Source organism: Haemorhous mexicanus, chromosome 17 (assembly GCF_027477595.1).
Source record: "Haemorhous mexicanus isolate bHaeMex1 chromosome 17, bHaeMex1.pri, whole genome shotgun sequence".
NCBI lineage: Eukaryota > Metazoa > Chordata > Aves > Passeriformes > Fringillidae > Haemorhous > Haemorhous mexicanus.
In genome coordinates, this window is record NC_082357.1 from 8,754,850 (window position 1) to 8,781,373 (window position 26,524).

Genomic DNA, 26,524 nt, shown 5'->3' on the forward strand with positions numbered 1-26,524 from the left:
TTTATTTTTGACAGTTGTACTTGATTATCTCAAAGGTATCTTCCAATCTTGATGGTTCTATGATTTTATAACTAATACGGATATTTAGCTATTTTTGATGAGAACAATGTATAACTTGCACTCATCCTTCTATAAGTCGCTCTGGAGGCCTATTACTTTTTTCTCTTTTCCTTTTCAGAGATCTCAGAGATTTCAGAGATCAGGATGGTTTTTGCAGGTGGGATTTTTTGTATAGCAAAGGCTGATGCTGTGAGTGTAAGCAGGATCAGGGTGTTGGTGACAGAGATGGACACCTCAGTGATACACATTTGCACAGGTGATTGTGGTTCCTTGGTTGAGTGCCACATTTCATGGGATTCATTTGAACAATCCAGCTGATCATTCTGAAAAACTCCGGGGATGGAAAATAAAACCCCTCAACAACATTCCTGAAAAATCATTTAGTGTTGTTGGGCATTCGAGCTGAATGTGTGATTCATGTGCTGGATGAGAATGTGCATTTGTACCCACTGTTACTGGTGCCTTGAAGCCACCCAAGCATGGGCTCTCTTTGTGTGGCCCTAATTAGGAATATTTAGGGGGTAAAGCTGCCCTGGGTTGTCATATGGGGTGGCAGTTTCACTTTTTATTTATGTTTCTTTTTTACCATGAAAAATACAAAGAGGAAAGGTGAACAATACACTTGAGGTTAATGAGACGATTTCTGAAACTCTGTGTTCTAGAGAAGTATTGTGTTAATGATCCCATGAGAACAAATTTAAATATAGATTGGAGGAATTGAAACAAGATTGACTTCCCCAGGAATTTTGTGAGAACATTCTTTAATGGTTTTTTTTTTTTTTCAGTTGAGAAAGCTTTTATGACACTTGGAAATGTTTCAATGAATTTTATGGATCATAGCAATCCCAGGTGGAAAAACAGGAAGACAGACAAGTTGAGGAGGAGAGAATAGATGATTCTACCAGAGCATAACAGACACATGCAGAGAATGCTGTAAGTTCCACTCATATATAATTTGTCCAGTGTTCCTTATCCACAAAAGCAGCAGGTCTTAGTCTGTGCTGGGCATGGAAGCCAGTGCCATGTTCTGTTTCCCCAGATGCTGGAGATAAGTCTGTCACATTTAGTAACACCATCCATTTCCAGGACAATTTTTCTTTTGCATGGTTCCTTTTCCTAATGCCACAGCTCAAAAATGCCTCTAAGCATTCAGGGATGTTCTGAGTGATTGCTTTAATTTTGGGGGATCTCATGTTTGACTAGCCTGGTAGCTTGTGCTGCGGCCTGTGCATCATGCAGGCAGCTCTGGGTCAGTACAGAGATCTGCAGACAGGTCCTCTGCAGCCATGCCAGGAATGTTGCTTAGGGCAAAACCTAATCTTAAAGCAGCATTAGAAAACTTCACTTAAGTCTATGCAGAATGTGTCTGGTACAGGATAAACACGTTTTACCAAGCTCAGGAGGTGGAAAAGCACTAGTTATTTGGTAAAAGTCAGCAGTTACACCAGCACAACTTCTGAACACAGAGCAGATTGATTTATTTATCACCAGTTCCCTGCTGGCATTAATACAAAGGCTGACAGGGGTATTTTTCATCTGTTTGCATTTTTAGTCTTGCTGACCAGAGAAGTTACTTAGGAGTGGTTGGTAGAAGTTTTAAGATGTGTGGTTTTCTGGGGAGATAAGATATGCCAAAATGGCATAAGAAGCTATATCAATACAGAAGCAGCTGGGGGTCTGTAATCTATACAGTATTAGCAAAAAGGAGAAAGGCAGGCCTCAGGTCTGGGACAGCAGAGCCAGCCTTTTCCTTACCCTGTTTCCTTCGTTGTCTGTGCCCACCCAGTGGTGGCTGTTTGGCCCCTTGTTCAGTTTGAGGATGCTCCTGCTCCAAAACATTGGCCTTTGGGAAGGGCCCTGGCAGTGCTTGCAGTGTGCTGGATGTGCTGGGGGATCCCTGAGTCCAGCTGCAGTGGAGTGAGGGAAGGTGAGGCAGGCATTCCTGCTAAGCTGCTGTGGGATAGAAATTCATGTCAGAAGCACCACCCCAGCACTTTGTTGGCTTCTCTGTGTTGCATCCTGCCTGATGCTCAGCTGGAGCTTTGTCCAGTCTGTAGTTTTTCATACCTCTGCATGAAATGGGTAGAAGAAGGAAAAGGAGAAAGGCAAGAAAATTCAGTATTTCTTTTGTAAGACTAAAGGAGAAGTTCCTTCTGGTGCATACAGAGTACAGGAAGGGCTGGTATTAAACGCCCTGTCCAGGAATTGTGGATTATGCTAGAGAGCATATGCTAGAATTCACTAGAGTGAACTATTTTTTCGCCCTTAGAAGAGCCTTCCTTTAATTCAAGTAAAAATATGTGAGGAAAGATTATTTCCTTTGCTTTGCAAATGATTAATCCAGGGATAAAGGAAATGCATCCTGTGTCTGAAAACTGTTTCTCTCCGTCCTTTTATTGTGGTGTTGTTGCTATCCCAGGCTATCCCCATGTTTAAATTCGTGGGAGAAGGAGAGTGAACGTCTTGGAGCTCAAATAGAAACATAGCAACGTGTTGCACGGTAGGTAACAGTGAAGAACTTCGCGGAGTTTTCTGTTAATTGACCTGTTTCCGCGCACAGCCCGTTCGGGGAGAAGGGAAGGGAAGGCAAGGGAAGCCAGTGGCCCCAGCGAGTCCCCCGACACGAGGATCGAAGGCGACATTGGGCGGCGGGAGGGGCGGCCGGCGGGGCGGGGCGGGGGCACCTGGAGCGGAGAGCGGGGGCCGGGCAGCCTCTCCCGGCGGGCAGCCAGGGAGCGAGGTAAGCGGCCGCGATGGGCAGCTCCGGGGCTCTGTGTCCGGGAGGGGCGGGCAGGGCCGGGGCCCGCAGCGGGCAGCGCCGGCGGTCCGGTCCGAGCGGGGGCCGCGCCGCGGCGGGGCGGGGCGGGAGGAGCCACCGCAGCCCCGACAGGTGTGTGCCGCTTACAAAGGGCTGCTGCTCATTTAGAGTGATGGAACCGTAAGGCTCGGGCTGCTGGCGTGTTGGGGGTGTACTCAGCTTCGGTTCGCTGCAAGGTGACCATCCGCCTAGGGTTTGGTGTCAGCCCTGCTGCACGAACGGCGCCTCACAGCTTTGTCGGCTCGCTGGTCACAGCCGAGCTTCCTCTGCCGTCAGCTGGAAGGGCTGGACCCATGGGAGAGCCGGCCACACTTCTCTGAGGTATTTAGCCAGTGTGTCACCCTTCTCTCTGAGGTGTGGCACCAGCCTGGCTGCGATCACAGCCGGGAGCGTGGCATTTCAGTTTGGTGTAGGTTGCGTGTTGGTGTCTGCTAGCTAGTGAATGGATGTGGCGCTGTACTTTCCAAGCAGCAGGTTGTGAGGTTTTTGTGCTGCAATAGGTAACGGGAATTTGTGTTAAATAAGTGGGGAAAATCTCGGGCTTCAGTATTCGTGTTCTTTGTGGTGCTTCACTCTGTCACTCCCTCAAAACACACAGACTTACTATTTAACCTACAAAGGCTGAAACGTTTCTATGCAGCATACTTAATGTACATCTAAAAGCCAAATCTTCATGTCCTAGATTTTATTGTTGAACCGCTGTCGTTAGTAATGCTCTGTTAGTAAAGCAAACCTGCAAGCAGTGGCACTGGGCGGGAGCTGTGCTGACTTCTGCTTCCCTTGCCGGAGTGTCACCACTGTCCCCTCTGCCAGCCCTGCGACCCGCGGCAGCCTGATCCTGCTCCGTGTGACAGAAGCAGCCGTTCAGTGGCTCCGGAGCCACGTTCAAGGTGCGACAGTTCAGGTGAGGCTGCGCGTCCGTCCTGCCCGTGCGACACAGCCAGCGCAGGATCAGGGGAACAGCAGGCTGCAGGTGATAAGGAATGCAGTTGAAACGGCACTTCTGCTGGGCTCATGTGCCAATACTCCACCCAAAGCAATTCATCTCTAACTATTTCGAGGTGGTTTTTTATTAGTTTTGGGTTTAGTCTTTTATTGCTTTTTTGTTTTGTTGGGGTTTTTTTCCCCCAAAGTAAGTTTGTCAGAAGGACTGTGGTGGTGTTTGAGGGTCCCCAGGACAAGGGAAGAGACAAGAATCTTGACTCCATGTTTCAGAAGGCTGATTTATTATTTTATGATATATATTATATTAAAAGAAAATGATATACTAAAACTGTACTAAAGAAAGAGAAAGAGGACATCACAAAGCTAGAAAGGAATGATAATAAAATCTTGTGACAGACTCAGAGTCTGACACAGCTGGCTGTCATCGGCTATTAATTAAAAACAATTCACATGCAACCAATCAAAGATGCACCTGTTGGTAAACCATCTCCAGACCACATTCCACAGCCAGCAGATAGTTATTGTTTACATTTCATTTCTGAGGCCTCTCAGCTTCTCAGCAGAAAAGGATTTTCATAAAATATGTCAGTGACAAAGGACTTTTACCCTGGAGAGTGATAAAGTGCTGAGCTGCTGTGCTACAGCTGCATGGGCAGGTATAAGAGGAACTGGAACTTTACAGTGGTGTCCTCTTCATGTATTGGTGAAAAAGTCTCTAATTGCCACTTGTATGGTCCACAGGTTGTGTATACTCATTGTAGAATACACCTTTAACATGCCAGTAGGCTACTCTGGATTTTAATGGAGCTGCATTTTGTCTGGAAAATTAAAAAGTATTCAGTTTATGTGAAATTATTTGTCAAAAAATTTGAAAACTGCACATAAGGATTTTGACAAGACCAGTTCTCTTCCTTTGACTGGTTCCCTCTAGCAATGCTCTAGTTTCTTGGTATTACCAATATTCTGACAGATATACTTTTTGTTTTCCCTCAGGGTCCTGTTAAATGCTGCTTGTGCAAATAGTAACAGGACAACAATATTCATAACAGGAAGTTAAGGCACAAATTACAATCAGAACAATGCCTGTTTTCAGTCCAAGATCCTTGAGTGTATGCAAATCCCTGTTTATTATCCAAAATGATCATATCTGTAGTCTTCAGAAGCTTTTCCACTTGAACTGGTGAATGATACTGATGTAACTGATACTGCTTGTTAAAGTACAATTTGCAGGTTGCAAGTGGAGAGGTATCCATTACAAGTGCAGAAAAAACCAGAGCTTTCTTTTATGGCTTTCTATCAGTCAGAACTGTTCTAGCAAGCAGTGTCTTCTAATAGACCTGGTGTTGTTGGCTGCCTTTCCACTCAAAGCAGAAAATTAATTCCAACCAGGTACTCACTTCCTTCTGCTTTTTTTTTGGAGGCAGTTGTTTCCTTCAAATACAAGTAACTGGTAATGTTGGTTAATAGAATTTAAAAAACTTGTTTTGCAAAGTAAGATTTATTCCTGCTAAATGCAGAGAACGTGACAGCCTGCAATTCAGAAATTTAGTCACAAGACTGACTTGCACTGATATGAAATGTTTCTTGCTTCAGCTTTTTTTTCCACATAATGGTCACAATATGAGCTAGGTAATGTTTTTCAAGGGTTAAAGAAATAATGTTGAGTTCTGTTTCTTATTCTTGCTAACCCTGCCTATCTCTGCCAGGTATCCTGTTCTTGCTCTTCAGCTCTCTCTTTCTGTTTTTGGTAGTTATATATCTCAGTGCTTACGATTTCCCCAATGAATAAATTTGCCCTTGTGGTCAGATTTAGAAGAATAAAAGCAACAAAACAGCAAACACAGAGAGTTGCTCTCAAAGGAGCCTTCAGCTAAAGGCTTAGATCATTCAAAGTCATTGTCATATGTACTTCAGTCCACAGGAACTGGGCCTGTGGAGCCTTTTGGGTAAGAAGCAGGGATGTGTGGATTAGGGAGAGTACTACGAATTTCACAGACTTAATGAAGTATCTGAACTTTCACCCACTCCCTTTTATACAAAAACTGTATGTGCCTCCACTTAATAACACTTTACTGGACACTAAAATTTAACTACATATTGTAATAATAATTATCTAGATGTTTCTGGGGCATGTTTATAATGCAGATTTCTACACTCAGGTGAAGAAGTAGAAACCTGTCTGAGACACTGCATACACAAAGTAGCTGACAGTCCTTCCCCAAAAACCTTGTCTAAACAACCACAGGTGCTACAAAGGATTTAACTTGCAAAGAAAGTTAACACGATAAAAATACTGTAGTCTTACTGTATTGTGAGGGTGTTACAAGAAGAAAGTTAAATGGAAGGGATAGGGCAAAAAAATGAGTAGGTCCAGAAATTGGATAAAGAGTAAATAAGGAGCAGAGCTCATGATGCTGAAGAGGTGAACAAACACTCTTCTGCTTCCTTCTGCCTGGCTGCTCTCTGGACCCCCCTCTTACAGGAACAGCTGAGGGATAGCAGAGTGGGATCTGGATTCTGGCAGGTGCCATTGCACTATAGGAGTAGCAAGGAAATGCATTTGGGCTTTAGACCCAGCAAGCTGTTGGGAGAGAAAGCAGCATGGTGGCTGTGAGGGGGATGCTGTCACTCTCTCTTCCCAATTTGTTCATCTCTCCCTATGCAAGACTAAGAAAATGAGTCTTTAGTGCTGCTGCATGTCGTCTGTCACTGGGAAGATCTCTTGTAGCAGAGGTACAATTTAGATCGCTTAAATTGAATTCAAGGTCTAAAATAGCAGAGTTGATGTTGGTTCCTGTAATGCTGACCTCAATAAAACCACAAAGGGATGCCTGCAAGAAGTGGTGTTTGTTGGTGCTTGTTGGGTACTTTGGCAAGATGCAGTAAAGATAAGTGGCTTTGCTTCCGTGTATGATTCACGTGGTTCCATTGCTAATACACCATTGAGAGATGAGGTTTTTCCCAGTGTAGTGTTTGGTTAGTGTCAGTACACAAGCCCTTTAGATTTTCTGAGAGGCTTTCCTTGTCTGTTGCAGAAGTGTTGAAATTGTTGGGACTGAGACAGTGGAAAAGTAGTGATCAGTACTGAAATCCAGCTGCTGATGCAGAATGTAAAATTCCAGCTTGTCTCTCAAACTCACTTTTGGCTTCCAGAAATCAGTCTGGTTCTTTGTCATCATGATGTGTGGAACATGTTAAACAGGACAGGCATTCATGAATAAAACTTGAGTGACTGTGAAGCCCTGTGTAGTCATACCCTACAAAACTAAACAATCTTTATGGAAATAGAGCGCATTCAGCCCTCTGAATCACTTCGTCCATGAGTTCTATTCCCTTCATTCAACATTATTAAGTTATCTATGATGCAGTTCTGGAATTCCTTGTTTTTATTCCACTTCAAGATGTGTGCAAATAGGATTTACCTAATGAAATCTTTTTTTACTGAGAGATTACAGGTAAGGAGCTTGAATGTCTAAATGGCTTTCCTTAAACTTGATGCCAGGACAAAGTGCTGTTTTGGCATGACACTCATGTTTGTTTTATTATGTTCTACCTGAGGATTAGTGTCTATAACAGAACATTACCTGCACAGGAAGGGATGAAACTAACCTGGAATATTGATCTAGTCACAGATCAAGGCTGTTGATCTGTGACTAGAAGGCAGTTATTTTTCTGGGAGGTGATTCAGAAGTATGAGTCTGCACTGCTTGGAGCTTCCTGGTCTATATCATTACAGGGTTGAACGATTTGAGCGGGAAGCACCCGCCCTCCACAGATCTTCTAATTTATTTACATATCAATGGTCATTAAACCCACTGATCTTAAATGCTTCTGTACTCCAGAGAAGGTGCACGGGATTTGTTTGTTTCAGCAAGATAAATTGCTTGCTGAAATCCGAAAATGTAACCCACAAGTGGACACCACTCTGCAGAGGGAATATTTGTCAAGATCCCACTTTCTGTCTTTCACAAATAACCTCTGTCTTCCAGCTATTTTTTTTCCTTCTAAATAATTTTTAAAGGAAAAAACTAAGTCTAAATGTCCTATCTTTTCCTGGAACTATGGTTTGCTGCATTCCATCATAGGGTAAAAAGAGCAAAGAGATGGTTTAGTTTGAGCATTACCTGCTTGGGGTTCTTTCCAGTGAGCTATGACTGGTCAGAAATGTATAAACTGCCAGATTTGAATTTGCCTCTGCATACGTGGAAAATTTACTTCAAGTCATTAAAACTTTGGGTGGAGAAAAAACTGTATTTTCAGATGCTGGGTTCAGTGTTAGACTGTAAATGTCCCTGTGGATTTTCATTGTGATCCTGGCATGCAGTGCATCATAAGACTCAAAGAAAACAAAGTGCATAATGACAGAGCCAACAGAGAATCTATCCTGGGCTTTTTTGAGTTTCTGAGGAAGCCTTTATGGATAAGCCTTGAGGTCTTTCAAATGAGTAAGAGAAAAATGCTGGATAGATTTTTCAGCCAGGCTTATCTGTTTCTTCTGGTTGGATGATGTCAGCAAGTTGGTTGATATGGATGGCTGATGCTTTCTGCCAGTTTGCTTCTGGGTCTGCACAACCCATGCACTTCCATCAAAATGTCGGTGCTCTCTACAGCTCCAATGAGGACCAGGCCAGTTGGCAAACTGTTTAGATCAGTGCTCAGCTTTCCAGCTGCCCTGCTGGCAAGCTTCCCAGCTTTTTGGATAGCTGAGTCCAAGAGAGTTGGGTTCCTGGGAAATCAGATTAAAAAAATAGAAAAATGTAATTTTGCACACTCTTCAAAGGGAATTGTCTCAGAATTTTCTTCTCCTGAGAAAGTAGTTTCCCTCTTCAGCTTTTCATTGCAGTTTGAAATATAAGCCACATTTATAGGAGATGTTTAGTTTTCCAAGCAAGTATTTGCAGAGAACCATGATAATCTTTTTCAAGAATCATTTCCATGCTTTTAAATAGAATATAGGGACAGAATGTACTAATTCCTGAAGGGTTTGTACAGACGTTCAAATATATTCTGAGCTAGTTCTCAAAAGATCACCAAGAGCTAAGTGCTTCCTGTCAAAGGAAATCTACCTCTTCAGGAGATTTAAGCTTCTCATGACTTTTAAGTAAGAGCCTTGGATTACTTTTATGTAAGACCTTTGGATTCATGGGGCATTTACTAAGTTTTTTTGGAGATGAGGAAAGAAGGCTCTGCTAACTACTCTTGTGCTTTCATGAGAACCTCTCTCTGTCTCTGTAGATGTGAAATTGTTGCCTGAAGAAACACAAGAGTCACTTAGGAGAGACAGTTTCTGGTTTCTTTTTGGCAGCAATCACACCCTGTTGTTTGCAGCAGCAGCAGGGTGATGCACTGTGTGTTCCCGTTTCCTGGTGTGCTTTTACTGGATGTGCTGAGTACCTGAACCTCAGAGCACCCTTCCTCATGCTGTAATCAAAGTGTAGGCAGTGTTCTGATTCAAATGTTGGACTTTGATTCAATCAATCCCTCGTGTTTATGAGCATAATTCTGCAAGGCAGGGTGCAAAACCCGGGCAGTGTTTTACAACTACATCACACTGCAGGATTTTAGACTGTGTTCCAAGCTCTTAAGGCATGTAAATGACACAACAGTAATTGAAGAACTTCTTTTGGCAGAATAAGATTGAGAAGCCCTCAGAAACTAGACACTGTATATTTATCCATTATGAAGCTACTTTTCATATAATACTTCCTTTGCTACATCACAAATAAAATCCAATATAAATGAAAAATGTTGAGACTCTACTGTTAAATGAGATTCAGCTCTGCTTTTCTGGCCAAAATAAAAATAGGTTCCGATGGGCTTTACCAGCCCTTTATAGTTTATTTTTCCCTTCCCTGCTGGGGAATAGCTTGCCAGCTTAGGAAGCTTGCATGGTGCCTTTAAGAAGAAATGGTAAAAATAGTTTCCTTTTTATTTTGAGTATGATTTTTGATTAATTGCAAGAACTGCCTGCTTAATTTGGATTCTCTTCTCCTAATGTAACATTCCCTTTTTACTGGCTCATGAGGACTCCCATTCAATAAATTCTGTCTAAGTCTGGCTGTTTAAGATTAAAATGGAGCACTCTGTGAGAAATCTAAAACCAGGCCTATTTAAAGGATTGAGGAATTAAACCATTAGAAGAGCCCTCATTAGGAATGAGTCTCTAGATGTTGTCAGCTCTGTACAAAACCAGTCCCTCAGGTCCCTTATTCACAACTAAAGTTTAGAGATGCACTGCTAGCAAGGAACAGGGCAGGCTTCACTTTCTCTTTCATTTTAGAAACTGAGTTAATTTTTTTGAGAAAATTAGTGCATTTGGCTTTTGCTGTTTAAGGAGGAGAGAGAACTTTATTTTTTTCCTAATGTTTTGACATGCTTCTAAAGCCTGGCCTCATTAGTGTTGGGAAAATTTCTGTGGCACTGCAAATCTGTAACTATAGAGAAAGATGAGTTCCTATTTGACCTGCAACTTCTGGGGGACCCCCATTTCCCAATGGTGAGGTGATGAAGTAACAACCACTGCTGATTTATACTGGTTCATGTTATTTGTTAGTAGAATCTTCTAAGTTGCTAAAATGGAGTTCCTTCCTTTTTATTTTTATGCACCTGCATCTGTTTTGTAATCAGGTCTGTAATCAGTCTTCCTTTTAACATATTAATGAAGCAGTGGAGACAAAAATAAGGAAGATTTCATCCTTCAAACCAAGGACTTGTCATGTCTTATCATTACAATGAAGCCTTTGAAAATCCAGACTACCACTTCTCAGAGACATTGGAAATTGATAGAAGGTGAGTTTATTTAATTTTGCTCTGTGACTGTGCCATAAGAAATGTTCATTTATATGCAGAAGATCTTCTCTGGAGTTTTGATTTGTAGATTTATTTTAATCCCTCCTTTATGCTTTCATTCTCAGACAAGTTTTTAAAACTGTTACCAGGAAGGCAGCAATCAAAGGAAATGGTGTGTTTATTTTTTACATGTTGGATGAATTTTAGTTAAATGTATTTATGGCATAATGGTGTACATATTTTTTAGTTCCAGTAATGTGCACAGTGGGATATAACCTTGGATGTCTTTGTTTTCCAAGCCAGTATTCCTGTTTAGTTAGATTCTAAGCTAACTTCAGGTGGAGAAAAATTTTAACCTTCTTAAATTCATTTGATGACCAAATCAGAATTGTATTGTTGAAGTTCTAAATACAAAATATCTCTCAGTATCATAGTTTGCTTTATAAAGCACTCAAATTCAGGATACCTGTTGAGGGTCTTTATGACAGTCAGGATTTTCTTTTTTATTGCTTCCACAGGGGGAGTTCTCAAAGGAATCCATTCTCTCACCAAACTTCTTATGATTCATCTCAGTATGATCACTATGGAGAGCACAGAGGCAGGGAGCAGAACTACCCTGTGGCCATCCCCATGGCTTCCCTGGGACTTGGCTCTGACAGCCAGGATTTACCCAGCACAAGTCCATATGGAAATTTCACAGGTATGTAATGTCTCATGTGACCAGCTTAGAGAAGGCCTGGAACAAATAGCACTTGGCTCTGTCCCGAGGGAGTCCTGCTGCTCTGCAAAGCTCAGCTCTGTAAATATTTTTAGCTTTTTGGTTTTTTTAAGCAGTTCATGTGTTTTATTAGCAAATCCATGGATTGTTGTACTAACAGATCAATAAAATTGTCTTGTATGGACTGAGTAAGTTGTTGAGTACTGGGATGTACATTGGGGTGGAATATGGGAGTTTTGTTGAGGGACTAGGTTGCTGTGTTGGCACTAGATCCGTATTTTGTCACAGGCTTGGCATTCTGTGTCTGTAAATAACCCATAGCTGTTTGCAGCTTTGTGTAACTCTGATTTCCTTCAACAGACAATCCTTCCTTTGAGCCTGAGCCAGAACTGACTTACACCCCACATTCTACTTCCCATATGCTGGATTATCCCTACACTCATGGAATTTCCAGTGGATCAGAAGGTAAGGATTGTGGTGCTTCACAATATTGCATGTCAATCTCACCCTCCATAAAATAATACTAATAAATATTTTAAAGCCTTCTTGTTCAGGTTTGAATACCTTCACCTAATAAGAGGGGTCATAAATGGGGTCCTTCCACATCAGAGAGCTGAGCTCCACATTGGTGTGTGACACTGGGACTGGCCATTATCTTACTGGGAAGGCCAGGCAAGGAAAGCTGTGGCTAAACTCATCTGTGTCATGGCTGGAAGGCAGATGGTTTTAAGGAGTGTAGTCACCTGTTTGAATAAGTGGATGAAAAGGTGGGGTGAGCAGCTGCATTTTGGCCCCAGGGAAATGGGAGTTTGGCACATAGAACTTACTCAGTGTGAAGGAGTGTGATTCTAAAATGATCCCCCTGAAGGCTGGGGAAGGATTTTTAAAGAAAGGGCTTGTCTTCTAGGAAGAAAGTTTTGAATTGGGAATGTGAGCATTTGTGAATGGGTTAGATGGAGTTCTCTATGACAGCTGAAGACTGGCCTCAGTTCTTCTTTTCCAGCATTTATCTGAAAAAATGCTTGTGCTTGTCAAATACAACCAGGAAAAACATGAGTGGGGGAGTGTGTTTGCATGAAGTTAGTGAGATTAAAGGATAGACTTTTAGCTTGTTCTTCTCAAAGTGAAATTTGAATTTCTTAAGTGCAATTGTCCGGACTCTCTGGGCTTCCTAAAGAGTGTGTGTTACTCAGACAGCTTCATTCGGAGACGCAACCGAAGACCACCCGATGAGATCTTCAGGACTTCTTCCAGCATGCTTGAAACAGATCCAGTGCACAGGGAAGGTAGGGCTTTAGATAAGGAGCTCAGTATTTGACAGTGTCTTACTCATGCATGGTGTGTGGTTGATGCTGCTCTGTTTTTCACCAGAACTGTGTGTACAGCCCTTCTATGGTTATGGGAACAGCTTAGGTTTGTGTTATGGTAGTGATAAATCTTTTATGCTCTCCTAACACACTCAGATCCCATGATAAATGAGTGCAGTATGAGGGTGTTAAATTGTAGAAAGAAATGCTAAGCTCCTTATTAGAACTTCTTTGACCAGCTAATAGATTGCTTTCAGCCACTATTTCTAGAATTACCATCAAATTCCAACTATGGAAAAGCAGCCTGATTGTCAGGTCAGAGAGGGGTGTCTGTGGCATAGGTAGTGATAAGTAGGGGCACTGACATCAACTAAAATTACAGGATAAATAAATCAAAAGTTTAATTTTCAAGTCAATATGTCGCATCACAGAAGTCTAACTATCAAACAGTGATCAAGCAGTGGACCAGAATCTTGGAGTTTTGTCAGTATTTAATTTTCCTTTATATGGCAGTTCTTTCTATAAACATTATTGGACTACTTGCATCTGATTTAGAGTTCTGAGGGAGCTGAAGATATTCTGGGCAAAATTATTAAGTCTCACCTTGCACGCCTTAGTAGCAGTGTAAATGGAGGATGTTGTTATATCCATTTCTGGTTGTGTATAAAAATTACTGTATTCTTCCCCCCAAATCTTGTTTTTCGCATGGGTTCGGTGCAGAGGAAGATTTAGTTGGAAGTCTTGCAAGTATGTCCAACAATGAAAGGATTAAAGCAATCCAGAGGATGCCAGAGACCATGAGAAAAAAGAGAGAGATCAGGTAAAAATGAAAGTTTGTATTTAGTTTTAAAAACATCTACTTCCAGCAACAGCTAGCTATCAACTATGGGAGTTTGCCATTTGCTGAACTTTGGTTTGCCACTTTATGGCAAAGTATTTTTTAATGCATTCTTAAAAAGTTAATGTCTTGCAAGAGAAAATAATTTAACTATGGAGATAAGAACAATCTCTCACAGTAATATAAAACAGAATATCAAGGTCCTGAGATTTGGTTATTGAAAATGGAGAAGAGACCACATGATCTCAACCATCCTTTTGTCTCCTTACAAAATATATTTAAATTCTCCTGCCAGTTTGAGTTTGTGGAGGGGTTAGAACATGCTGTCATAGCAGGGACAGAAGCCAAGGTATCAGCTGATACGAAATGAACCAGTAAGAGCATCTCCATGTTGTACTAATTCTGTTCATGTGCACAGGGCTGAAACTGTATTTGCAGCATCTTCTTTGGCTTCTTGATTCGATTACAACTCATACTGTAATGCTTGTCACCCCTGCCCTGCTCTTCCACAGAAACAAAGTTCTGAAAGAAATAACCAGAAAATCAAGGCATCGTGGTGCTCAGTGTACACAGTGTCTGCAGGGAGCAGCAGTGGTAAGTGCCAGAAACTTTTGTCACTCACAACAGAGCAAACCACTCTAGCTGCAATGTTACCACTGTCTCCAGAGGAATCTGGTGTCTTGCTTCATGTTACTTACCAAGGATCCAGTTAATTGCTGCAGTGTTCATTAATAATGACTTGCACTGCAGGAGCACTTAGGAGCACCAGTTCACCGTCTTATGGTGCATGCAGTGGGGTAAATCCATCCTTAACATCAAAATGAAACTGCAGCATTAAAATGTGAAGCTGAGTCCTGTTTGCTTGCTGAGATTCATGTCTCTCCTCTTTTTCCCTGCAGTCATTTCGGCGATTTGGCAATACCCTTTCAGAATATTTTCACCAACTGCGGCCATGGCACAAGACTCTGAAGATCATTGGTGCTGAGTTTGGAACAAGTGTTCTTTCTTATTTTGTTTTTTTGAAGTGGCTGCTAAATTTTAACATCTTCTCTTTCCTCATAAACTTTGGTTTCATCACAATTCCTCAGTTTCTTGCAGCAGAACCAAATAACCTTTCCTTCACGGGCCTGGAGCTGCTCACTGGAGCTGTAAGTATTAAATTCAATCACACCTGTGGTTTCATGATAAGGAATACACAGCTGCCACCTCCAGTTATTTGTCTTCAGATGATGCTTGCTACCATGGAGGTGGTAGCAAATATTCTGAATAATGTCCTTGTCTTTTCAGGGTTATTTTCAACAAACAGTGCTCTACTATGGCTCTTACACCAATGCTACAATCAGTAAAGTGGAGACCGGTGCATCTTACAACATGCAGCTGGCCTATATTTTTACTGTTGGAACATATTTTGTCATCTGTTTTCTTATCTTGTTGTTCAGGTAAACTGACTGTGAATTCCTATTTCTCTTATATTAAGGGGGAAATTGCCACACAATAAAAAACTCCATCCTGCCAACAGTTAGAAGTAATAATTACTTGAGTATGTTTCTGTAAGTCCTTATTTACAGGTGTAGAGTTTAAGTAGAAATTTCTGCTCAAAAGATAGTCTCCAGGAATCAAACCTTTATTACAGAAATTAAAAATAACTGCAAGATAGTGAAGGACATACAGAGAATCCTACTTCAAACTGGGAATATTGTGATCCTCTTTTGTAAGCTGTTGCTCCTAATATTGTTTCTTATTGATGTGGCCTTCCAGAGGTAAAGATTGTCAGCAACAATCTTGAGATGGAAATGCTAGAATTCCTTACATTAAAGTTTATTTTCCACATTGTTGTATGTGACATGCTCTGACGTAGGTCCAATAAACTTGTGATGGGATGAAAAAGCTGACAAATCTCCCTCCTTGCCCTGCTTGACAGACTTGATGAATTTCCCTGTTACGCATCTGACCAATTTAATTTTCATTGCAGCATGGCAAGATTATTCTCCAGGAACTTTGTTAACCCTCAGGCACGCTCTGTGAATGCCAGCAAGCTGCTCTGCACTTGGGACTTCAATATAACTAATGAAAAAGCTGTGAAGCTGCAACAAAAGAATCTCCTCACACAAATAAAGGTACAAAGCACAGGAGGTACAAAACTAATGTGTGTGAGTCATTCTGTTAGAGACGTAGTTGTGCATACAAACTTGTGTGTGCACATACAACTCTCTGGCAGAGTAACACCAGTGTGCTAGTCCTGTGCCTAAGAGATTGAAATCTTCCTGATTTCCTGAGTTTCATTTTGTCTGAGCTCCTGGCATTGGCTTAGCCGCTCGTTTTCCTTTTCTCATTGAGGTTTATATAAATATTTGTGTGCTTCTGTTCTGTTGAATGAGTTTCTGTGACTATTAAATATTTGCCATACAGAGTATTTATTCAGGTTTTCCTCCTTCCTGCTATTTAACTATTTTATAAACAAAAGGCAGGCTGGAAATATTTTCTGTGAAACTTGACTTCTAGGATAGGAACACAAAATTTCCCAGTAAATGTTCCTAGGATATTACTCTGCCCATCTTCTGTAGCAATAATCTTTCATTCAGTTTCTCTGGTAGTGCCCTGAAACAAGTTTTGCCTTATGCTGTTGACTAAGAACTTCTTCATTAGGAATTGTTTCTTTGCAGGAAGGTCTCACTGAACTAAACAAAGAAATTCAAAATTTTTCTGTGATGGAGAGAGTTGCTCGTTTTGCTACTCATCTCATTGCTTGGGTTGCTTCCCTGGCAACAGCAGTAGCTGCTTGTGCTGGTGTTTACTTCCTCTCCATTAATAACCTCGAGGTAAGGCCAGAATTTGCATTTTTCTCATAGGTGTTTCACACTGAGTGTGAGCTCTGTTCACTATGAGGAGCACAGGCAGGCAGAGCTGTTGTTGCTGCCAGAGCACACACAATTTCTGCTGGCCTTAAAGAGCTGCTTTGCAAGGCCTGCCCCACTGGGGACAATGGCAAGAGTGAGGGACCTGAGGGGTCTGAGCAAATCTCCCTCCTCTCTCCAGCAGCTGCTTGCCTGGGCCCATGGTCAGCTTAGGGACAATGCATCTGGTGACCTGGGGAGAAACAGCAAGAAGCAGCCCCAGCAAGACCTGCCCCTTCTTCCCCAGGAGCTGAGTTTGAGCTGGGGCTCCCACCCTTGGTCCCACATAATTTAGGGAAGGGGAGTGGGTCACTGTGCTGCTGCTCATGGGCCCCTAAAACATGGCAGTCTCTAACCTGAGAACATCCAGGGAGGTCAGCCAGGGGGCTTCTCTGTGGACACACCTTGAGACAGCATTTTGGTGAAGGCTCCAAGTTTGGGTTGTTTCATTATGGTTTTTTTTTCCTCTCTTAGCTGTTTATGAAAGGGTATAGCAATGATCTGCAGAGACAAGCTGCCATGTTGGTGCTACCTGTGATTGTATCTCTCCTCAACACATTGGTCCCATTCTTCTTCTCCTGGCTTGGGCACCTGGAGAATTTTCAGACTCCTGGACAGCACATATATGTCACTATTATCAGGTATTTCTTGCTGCCACCCCTTAGTGCTTTCAGCCTGAAGTTGACTGATTTCTTTGTGATACAAAGCTGTGTCTGGGTGGTGTGGGGGGAATAGAGAGCTATGGAGGAGAGTTCATCTTCTCCAAAGGCTTCTGTACACTCTTGTCATCATGACCCTTTGTCTTTCATGAGCTTCTGAGATGTTATATCTCTGCATGAGGATGAGGAATGGTTTCTCTCCCAGCTGGGTGAACTGTGACACTGGGCTTGTAGCACTCCTTGATGGCCCCTGGGCTGTTGGCCCCTCCCCTGGAAAGGAAAGGAAGTAGAGAGAGGACTGAGGTCATCTCACTTAAAAACAGATGCCTGGAATTTACTCTACCTGGTGTCTCTCAGCCCTCCCTCCCCTGAGGAGCCCCCACAGCCAGCCAGCAGCCTGTTAAGCAGATATTGTGCCAAGGTTGTCATGCCCAGCTCCCCTTCTGCCAGAACAATAGAACAATGCCACACCTGAGCTCCCAGGAGAGCTCCTGCTAGTCCTGGCACTCTGCAGTGCCAAGAGGAGGTAAAAAGTGTAACCAGTGGTCATCCTGCCATCACTCCCTCCAGGTATGGACCAGCTATTGGTGCAGTTACTGTTTCTTCTTCTTTTTAGAAATATCATCCTGAAAATTTCAATTGTTGGAATACTGTGCTACTACTGGCTGAACATCGTGGCTACCTCAGAGTCACAGGTAAAGTTTCAAAACCACAAATCTCTGACTTGCAGTGCCAGGTTAGGAACCATTTCGATAAGAGACTTGCCTCAGAAAAGAGGAGCACATGTGGTGTCATGGGAAGCTGAGTTTCCTACCCTAACAATTTTTATTAGCAACTTGAGAGAAACCAACTCTAGAAAAAAATGAATGGCCCAGCTCAAGTCTCAGCTGGATGGCAGCATTGTTCACTGAGAAGTCAACTATGATTTGCCAGACAGCTAGAATGTATTTGATCAAGATTTCAGATCTTTGATCAAGTTTCAGATGCCCAGGCATTTGGGAACAATGTTTAAATAGCATCATTTTTAAATTCTAGTTTGATTTTTTTTTTCTTCTGTTTCTTAAAGTGCTGGGAAACTTTGGTTGGCCAAGATATCTATCGTCTTGTTCTAGTTGACTTCATATTTTGTTTGCTTGGCTCTTTCTTTGGAGAGTTTTTACAAAGGTGAGTACTACTTTTGTAATCTTTTCATTCATTAATCAAGGATATAGTCTGTTTTCTCCATGTGAGAAAAGTCCAGCAGAAGCATGGCTGTGGCACCACTGAAGTTTCCTTGGTTTTCCCTACCAGGCAGAGTCTCTGTGTACATGCCTTGTGTCTATTGCTGTTCCTCCTTAGAAGGAGGTCCGTGTGTCCTTTTTCCCTTTAGAGATGGAAACACATGCAGGGGGGAAGCCACATTCTACTCTCACAAATTTCCTGAGAGTGAGGTGACAACCATCCTATCTCAAGCAAAAATCCATATTCTGTGCACAAGCATGGGCACACTGCTGCCTTTCCTTGGTGTACCTACTGTGATTTCTTTCCCTCTTAGTTATGTCACTATTGTGTCCACAAGTTTAAAATCTGATTCTATCTGTCTTACCAAGTACATAATGAGTCTCTCAAAGGTAGAGGTCTACAGCAGGATAAATGAGAAAGTATTGTGAACTGGATGTAAGGAAAAAGTAATTTACTTCCGACATCTGTTGTGTGAACCTTCTTAGTGCCAAACATTGCTTATGGCTTAGGCAGTATTTAAGTGCTTGCCAGCTCTACAGAGCATTTAGATCCCTGGCCACACTTTTGTGTAGGAGATCCATTGTTTGCTCTATGCCCATGATTTGAACAAGACTGGTTTACAAGGTAGGGCTTTGTTAACTTTTTCTTAAATTTATACAAGACAATGTTGAGAAGTTCTTGTGAACTTTTCCTCCATAGCTCCTGGCAGTGTACTTTAATCCTCCTGTTGTTGTGTTCAGTAGGAAACCACCTCCCAGCAGAAAGTCACAGAACTAAAACTGCAATGTCAGCTGTGATGAATGAATGGCCTCCCGTAAGCTGGGCAAAGCACCTGACGTAGACATGTGAAAGGTTCAAAGTGCAATTGCTTGTATTTAACATTTTGTGCTCAGAGTAACCTCCTGAAAGCCCAGCTCTGTTGATGATGCAGTTGACAAGGTGGTATCAAGATGTGATAGTTACCAAAATCTTAATTACTCTCGCCACAGCAAGCAAAAAGCTGAGTCTCCCCAGCTCAGGAAAAAGGAGGTGACTAAAAGGGATTGTTGATTCTCAGTAGGAATCCTCTCAGTACTTTCTTACCTGTCTGTCTCAGCTCCTTGCAACCTCAGTTAGTTTGAAGTAGGACGTATTTGAGGGTACATTAAGAGTATCAGTGTACAAATTTCATTCTTTTTTATTGATGATGAAAATTCTCAGGACCTGAAAAACCTGTTACAGTTTTGTTCTGAGGTCCCTTGACATTTCAGCTGCTTTAGCACAAGAATACTTGTGCTTGAAGCAACAAGTAGTTACTATAGAATAGATATGTACTGATATGTAAGAAATCCTTGTGGTTCTCTGTTTCAGTTGTGTGAAACATGTACTAGGTCTTACTTCAACCCTGCTTTGTTTCACAGGATTTTTTTTTTCCAAATTGATTCATTTTTGCTGTACTGTCTAATGAATGAGCTGTGGCTTATTTGCATGACACTACTACAGCCTCTAAATAATTTGTCACTGTTGCTTGTTTTCAGAAGGTCATTTTCAGGGATTTCTACAGGGGACTTTATCATTTAGCAAATGCTGTTGTGCTATAGTTTTTTGTTTCCTCCCCCAGAATTATTAGAACTACAGTCTGTGTGAGCCTGGGGCTGCCAGAATTTGATATTGGGCGAAATGTTTTAGATTTGATCTATGCACAGACTTTGACCTGGTAAGTGTTAAATTTACAGCCAAAACTTCATTTGCATGTAGAACTATCATAGAAAAAATCTTATTCTGTTTGTGGGTGTTTTCCAGAAAGAACAGGATAAATAACTGGGAGATGAGCTGTTCAGTGCCTTTGGTAAGAATTGTGACTTGCCAAAGTAATTATGTGGGCAGTGACAATAACTTCAGTCAGTAATTTACCTGGTTGCCACCTGGTCTGGGAGAAACCTGATAGGATCCTGAAGGAATATCCTGGAGTTTTGTTTACTTCCTCACTGGGATGATGTCCTTGTTGAAATAGTCTCAGTATTAAATGCTGGAAAAGATGCCTTATTTCCAAGAATGAGTATGTTACTCCAGTTATAAGAGGGTTCTGCAGATCTGTACATAGATATGTGTGTTTGAAATTGCATATTTTCAAGGTGGACTTACTGATAGAGGATCAAGGGTAACAAAATCATATTTCCAACTAATCCCACACTATCTGTATGTGAAGTTATTGTGGTATTTTTCTGCTTTCAGTGCACAGAGAATTGAACGGTGAATAGTGAAGATGTAACTTTTTTCTTCTATAAATCCTTCCTTTTAGGATTGGTATCCTGTTCTCACCTCTGTTGCCTGGTATCCAGATGATAGCATTTCTTATAGTATTTTTTGTGAAAAAGGTAACAAACTTTGCATATATTCATCATAATAAAGTAGTAAAATTAAAGGCTGGAGAGCTAACAGTGGACGAGTGCATATGTCAGTATAGACACTCAGCCTGTGGCTGTGACTTTGGCCTCTCAGTTGCTCCCCAGCCACTCCCTCCTGTGAAGTTATCTAGGTGTAAGCAGGGTGATTCAGCTAAAGATCATGGTGGAAATGTCTTCTTTTCGGAATTCTTTTTCTTGGTAGTATGACCAGATAATAAGTTGTTTGTTAGGTCATGAAGCAATTTGTAGTGTTGAATGTAGAAGAACAAAGCTGTAGGTAGAAAGATGGATTCAAATTTCCCTGAACCATGAGTTTGCATATGCTACAAAAGCAAACTCTACCTAGCAGACTTATGAAGAACCCATCACAACCTCATTTTGCTTCTTACTATTTTAAGATTATATTCTTGAAGTTTTCTAAAGCTACACTCTATCTATCAAATTCACATGAAAGTTGTTGTTGGAAATTTCTGATTGATGCTATTTCAGCAATTTCAGTGGGATTGACTTAAACCAAGTTGAAGTGGCAGGTAACAGCATTCCAAAGTACCTTCCTCTCTTTAAAGGTCAGTCTGATGAGGAATTGCCAGCCCCCTTGCAAAGTCTGGAGAACTGCTCAAATGATGACCTCCTTCATTTTCCTGCTGTTTTGTCCTTCCTTCCTTGGAGTCCTGTCTGTCATTGGAGTCACTGTCTGGAAGTATGGAAGATCACTGGCATCCAGGCCTACTAAATTATGCTGTGTGACCTGATACCAGGCAGAGGATCTGCATTTCTCTGTAAAAGAAGTTATATTAACTGCTGGTGCAAGGTTTCAGGTGTTCATGTGATGTTCTGTACTCTGAAAACAAGATCTGCTCTGTGAGCTTGTGAGAATGTGACTCACTGAGTAATTTGTCCCATGAGAAAGTAGGAGGAGAAACAAAGTTGCATTGAAGTTTGGATTCCTATTTAAGTGCATCAAATTTTACTTTTCCTCCCCTTGAAAAAGTTGCTACCAAGTCCTAGTTCCCAGCTTACTTATAGTATAGGTGATTCTGGGTCTGCAGCAGAGAAACACCTGGGAAAACTCAGTTGAGGTCAGCTCCTGGATTATTTCTGAACTTCAGAGGCTCTTTCTGCAGGCAGGGCTGACCCTGTAGCAATGCATCTGGGTTGTTACCAGTATTTCAAAGCTGCTTTGGTTCTGTGTGTGCTACTCTGGTCACAGGAGGGAGGGCAGCATGGATGTGCTTTTCTCTTGACAATAGTCAGCAGCATGATTTTGGTATTTAGTGAGGCAGGTGACCACACATGAAACCAGATGGGATGAAAGCTGTCAGAGCTGTCATTTCCTGAGGGCAAGTGGGAATTTCAGACTGTCTGGAGTGGTTCAGTTTCAAAGCAAACACTTTCCTATTTCAGTCTACCTGAAAATGTTAATTCTTATAATGAGCAGTCTCATTTTACCACCTTCTGTTGTTACTGAAGATCTGCAGTGACTCATGTCCCTGAAGGCAAGGTGAAATGATTTCACCTTGTGGTGAAATGTTAAAAAAATCCAGTTTTTCAATTTTCTGTAGTGTGTGCTACAGTGATTGACATGTTATATTTAAGTCAAGGTTGTGCTTACAGGGCTTGGTACTGATCCATTGCAGCAAGGACTCATGTCTCACTGCATTGTCTGGGGTGGGAATTTAATGGCTGGAGAGGGACACAAGTTAAAAATGAAATACAGATCATGGAAGTACCCTGGGAGTCCAAAGACAGTAGAGGGCTATAGAAAACTGAGGAGCATCTTGATATACAAAATCACAATGTTAACTAATTCACTGGTTAACATACAAAGCTTTAAGTAGCTGCTTTTGCACACTCTCAGGTTAAAACCTTCAGAAGAATGTGGTCCTTTCAGAGGTTTGCCTTCCATGTATGCTGCAGTTGCTGAGTGGATACAAATACTGGAAAGCTACACTGCCTGGAAATGGGTAGTGTGGATCTACCACAATTTAATTTCAAGTGAACTTTTCTTCTTCATCATCTCAAGTTTTGTACTGTAAGTATCTGCTAATGGAAAGAACCAGAAAAGGGCCTTTAGTGGAAAAAACTGGCAATGACAGAGTCATTCTATGTTATTTTGTTATGTGAAATGCATCTTGTATTGTTGACTCACTTAAATGTACCTCTCATTTTGAATAGAAGTCCACAAATTTTTGGGTCTTTTCCAAAAGAATGTTTTAAGTAATTTCATGCATTTGCCTTGTTTTAGGCAAATCCATGTGTTTGCCATTCTTTGTGTAATTGTATGCATCTGTTTTCTGTGAGTGTGTACAGAGATGTGTGTATATATGTCTTTTAATGGGTTAAAATGAACAAGATACATTTCTATCCAGACACTGACTAGAATAAAGTGCTTATATGATGAACCTTTTATTTTCTTTTCTTTAGAGTTGTTACTTATCTTTACTGGCAAATAATACAAGCAAGGAGGACCATGACCAAACTCTTACATAACCAAATTATTAATGTAAGTTTGGCTTTCATTTGTTTCTTTTGTATAATTTGGCTTCTATGTTGATTGTCTCATCCAGCTTTGTGGGGCTGTAACCTGTTTTTCCTATAACTGTGCAAAGGAGGGTGGGAGCCCTTCCTCATGGGAATGGCAGGAAAATTTAACTCACAGAGTTGTAGCAAAAGAATTCTATCTTCAAGATGTGTTGCTGCAGCTCCCTCTGTAGACAGATTATTTTAGAATAGAAGGAATTATTTTGGTCACTGGTTACTTACAGGCCTTGTGCCTCTCAAGGATAATTAGTGAGTTCCAGTTAATGATTAAATGTATCTTGACTACAGGCAGGAAAGGATAAGAAGTTTCTACTCCAAAAGCTACAAAAAGAGCAAAGGTCAAAGAGAAGCTTGTCTGCCCTGGGAGGAAGAGGCCAGCAGGTCAGTCTGACTGCTCAGCTTCTGCTGTTTAATTGCTTGGTGCAGGTCCTTGGGGCTCCTCCAGCTGTGCAAACAGCCTGCTGGTTTGGGAAAAGGCTGCACTTAAAACTTCATCTAAATGCTTGCTACGTAACTCCAGACAGCAAAAGGATGCTGTGAAAGTTCCCTAATTATTTGTTCCAGGCTGGAATTCAGTCTGGATATAGAAAAGTCCTTCCCCTCACCAGACATCATTTATGGTTATGAAACTTCAAGAAAACATTCCTAATGTTCATATGCAGTGATGGTCACCCCAGGGTTTGAACATTTGAACCTTGCCTAGGCTAAGAAGGAGCCTGCCTTCCTCCCTGGCAGTGGATTTCCTTAGGGGGTTGTGATTTGTGGTTATTTTCAGCTGAGGTAAAACTGAGTGCTTTGACCTAACCCCGTTTTAAATCCCACACCACACTGATAACTAAACTTGAATTTATTTTTCAAGGCAGTCCTGCCTGCTGAGCCATCAAACTAGTGCTAAAATGTGGACATATAGGTGCTGTCTGGTGTTTTTATTTGGGTTGAGTAATAACTCAAAACTTGACCTAAATACTGATAGAGAAAAAGTACTTGGTAGGTTCCTCTCCTTCCTCCCAAATAACCAAATCCCCCTTATGACTGACTAATGATTACATAAATAAAAAAACCAAGTATGGATAATAATTGATACTGATCTGTTGTTAACTATAAATATGTGTGTGATAATACAAATAAATATTGACTGTAAAGAGGTAAGCAGAATATGGAGGGACATTTGCTATGTGCTGGGGATTTTCAGACAACATCTGCCCGTGTTGAGTGTCACGAGTGGGACTCCTGAGAGGGAGATTTGTCACCTACCATGTGTGAATGTTCCTCTAGTTTTTAAGATCAGATTTCAGAAGGAGATGCCAGAATGATCTCATTGTGGATTTAGTGGAAAGGCCATCTCCCTGAGACAAGGGAGATGAGCAGTGCTGACCACACAGTCACAGCTGGAAGCCAGATCACAGACTGCTGATGCCAAATACTGTTTTTCAGAGAAGCTCCTCTTCATACCACCCATCCATGCAACCTGCCCAGGAGGTGCCAGGCTACCCAGAAAGGGCATTTGACAGAAACCAAAACACATCCTACAATGAGGTGAGATAGTCAAAAGAGGGAAATGTAGATTCCCCTATATAGAATCTGGGGTGTGGCATAGGTGATGGGTGTATGTGTGGCAAAGTCCTGTATGCATGGAAATAAATTTAAAGATTACCTTGAACAGATACAAAAATGTAATCAGAATAGCTATTGAACACTCATAATCACAAACCTGCTCAAGACTTGGAGAGTATGGTTTTGTTACAGATAACTGGTATCTTTTCAAATACAAGATAACACACACGGAAGGGAAATCATGACCTAAATCTGCTTGTGAATTTTGTTTTCAGCATCCCTTTTCTGTTGAGATCTCAAGCAGCAGTGACTTTCTACCAGGTAAGCAACTAAGATGAAACACAGAAAGCTCTTAACAATTCAGCTCAGTAAAAATGTTTGATGTACAGACACAGCATGTGGCAGCATGTCAGGGACACAGCATTTTAGCATCTTGTGTAGAGAGAAAACAAAATGACTGGGCTTGTGGGGTGAATTTTTTTCTACAGACCATGCTTTTTGGTAGCTTGTTCTGTGTTGGTGGTGACTTCTAAAGACTGACCACCAGCTTCTGTGTACTAGAGAGTGAAATTCCTGGGTAAATGAGCCATTTTGTCTTATGGGAGCACCCAACAGATAGGCAAAAATATTAAATCCCTTTAGAAACGGACTTCACATCTTGGTGTGAAACTCAGAAGAGGGTAGAGTCCCTAGAACATCATCCTGCTCAGAGTAAAATAAGGCTATGGGATCTTGCATGGCAGTCTGAACTTCCGTGTAACTTCATTGCAAAAACTTGACAGAAGAGATCCCTGCAGAGCAGGGGCCGTTCTGGCGGGGAGGCTGCCCCAGCAGCGGGGTTAACGCTCCTTGCCTTGTGCCGAGCAGGCGGCGAGCCCAGCCCGCCCCGGGCCGTGCTGCTCGCCCTGCGCGCCCGGGCAGCGGCGCTGGGGGAGGACAGCGATGGCACCGGAGGGTTCCAGCCCCGGGCAGGCACGGGCAGCGATGGCACCGGAGGGTTCCAGCCCCGGGCAGGCACGGGCAGCGATGGCACCGGAGGGTTCCAGCCCCGGGCAGGCACGGGCAGCGATGGCACCGGAGGGTTCCAGCCCCGGGCAGGCACGGGCAGCGATGGCACCGGAGGGTTCCAGCCCCGGGCAGGCACGGGCAGCGATGGCACCGGAGGGTTCCAGCCCCGGGCAGGCACGGACAGCGAAGGCAGCGGGGGATTCCAGCCCCGGGCAGGCACGGACAGCATCGAGTGAAGGCACTGGCTGCAGGAAGCAATCCTCTCTTGCACTAATAACTAAAAGAATCTCTCAAACATCTTATTTTACATCTAAATGGAAGGAAAAAAAATTAGAAGAACAGGTTGCAAAATCTGTTGGGACTTCGGTTTTTTACTGTGATAGGGAATATCCACCTGTGGGAGTTGTTTTGCAGCAGTGGTATTTGGTGACAGCCTTCCCCCAGCGCTGGCATCACCTCGATGAAGTAAGGCTCCCTCCATAGCTGACCACGTGTTGTTGACTAAATATAAGGGAACTTGTGCCTAACTGTAAATAAAAGCTGTGTTTTAAAAATATTTTTCTAACATTTATATTGTTTTACCTGTTTTATCAGCTTTTATCTGACGTATTGGTCAAATAAACAGAAGTATATTAAAGTGCAGTTGTTTTTAATGACTGAGACATTGTAATGGCTGTGAAATAACTTGTGTGAACTGGGTTCATTTTTTCTGAGCCATTTTTACAGTTTATTACAGTCACTTAAAAGCAGCTTTGATGAAGCCATCAGAACTAAGAGTGTCTACT

At 42.0% G+C, this 26,524-nt stretch overlaps 1 protein-coding gene across 15 annotated transcripts; it reads left to right on the top strand.

Moving 5' to 3' along the window:
- The first annotated feature begins 2,339 nt into the window (after nt 1–2,339).
- Nucleotides 2,340–26,376, top strand: TMC5 (transmembrane channel like 5). Of its 15 annotated transcripts, none has more exons than XM_059861438.1 (24): nt 2,340–2,560; nt 3,692–3,782; nt 10,488–10,612; nt 11,131–11,312; nt 11,691–11,795; nt 12,524–12,616; nt 13,358–13,457; nt 13,988–14,069; nt 14,375–14,623; nt 14,763–14,914; nt 15,448–15,592; nt 16,139–16,294; nt 16,844–17,010; nt 17,645–17,723; nt 18,095–18,192; nt 19,850–19,945; nt 20,531–20,606; nt 21,203–21,336; nt 22,495–22,668; nt 23,061–23,139; nt 23,466–23,558; nt 24,612–24,713; nt 25,007–25,052; nt 25,599–26,376. In XM_059861438.1, the coding sequence occupies exons 3-24, from the start codon at nt 10,539–10,541 to the stop codon at nt 25,973–25,975; spliced, it is 2,859 nt and encodes a 952-aa protein (XP_059717421.1). In that variant the 5' UTR covers nt 2,340–2,560; nt 3,692–3,782; nt 10,488–10,538; the 3' UTR covers nt 25,976–26,376. The 15 variants fall into 15 exon arrangements, with proteins under 15 accessions (XP_059717421.1, XP_059717419.1, XP_059717412.1 ...); XM_059861436.1 differs by having other exon boundaries at nt 10,491–10,612; XM_059861428.1 differs by having other exon boundaries at nt 2,341–2,560; nt 10,451–10,612.
- The last annotated feature ends 148 nt before the right edge of the window (nt 26,377–26,524 follow it).

Excerpts from the sequence above, each read along its gene's own strand:
- TMC5 (XM_059861438.1), top strand. The coding sequence starts at position 10,539 with ATGTCTTATCATTACAATGAAGCCTTTGAAAATCCAGACTACCACTTC. Across the intron at positions 19,946-20,530 it reads TATGCACAGACTTTGACCTG|GATTGGTATCCTGTTCTCAC; the intron begins GTAAGTGTTAAA and ends CCTTCCTTTTAG. Across the intron at positions 21,337-22,494 it reads ATTGGAGTCACTGTCTGGAA|GTTAAAACCTTCAGAAGAAT; the intron begins GTATGGAAGATC and ends GCACACTCTCAG.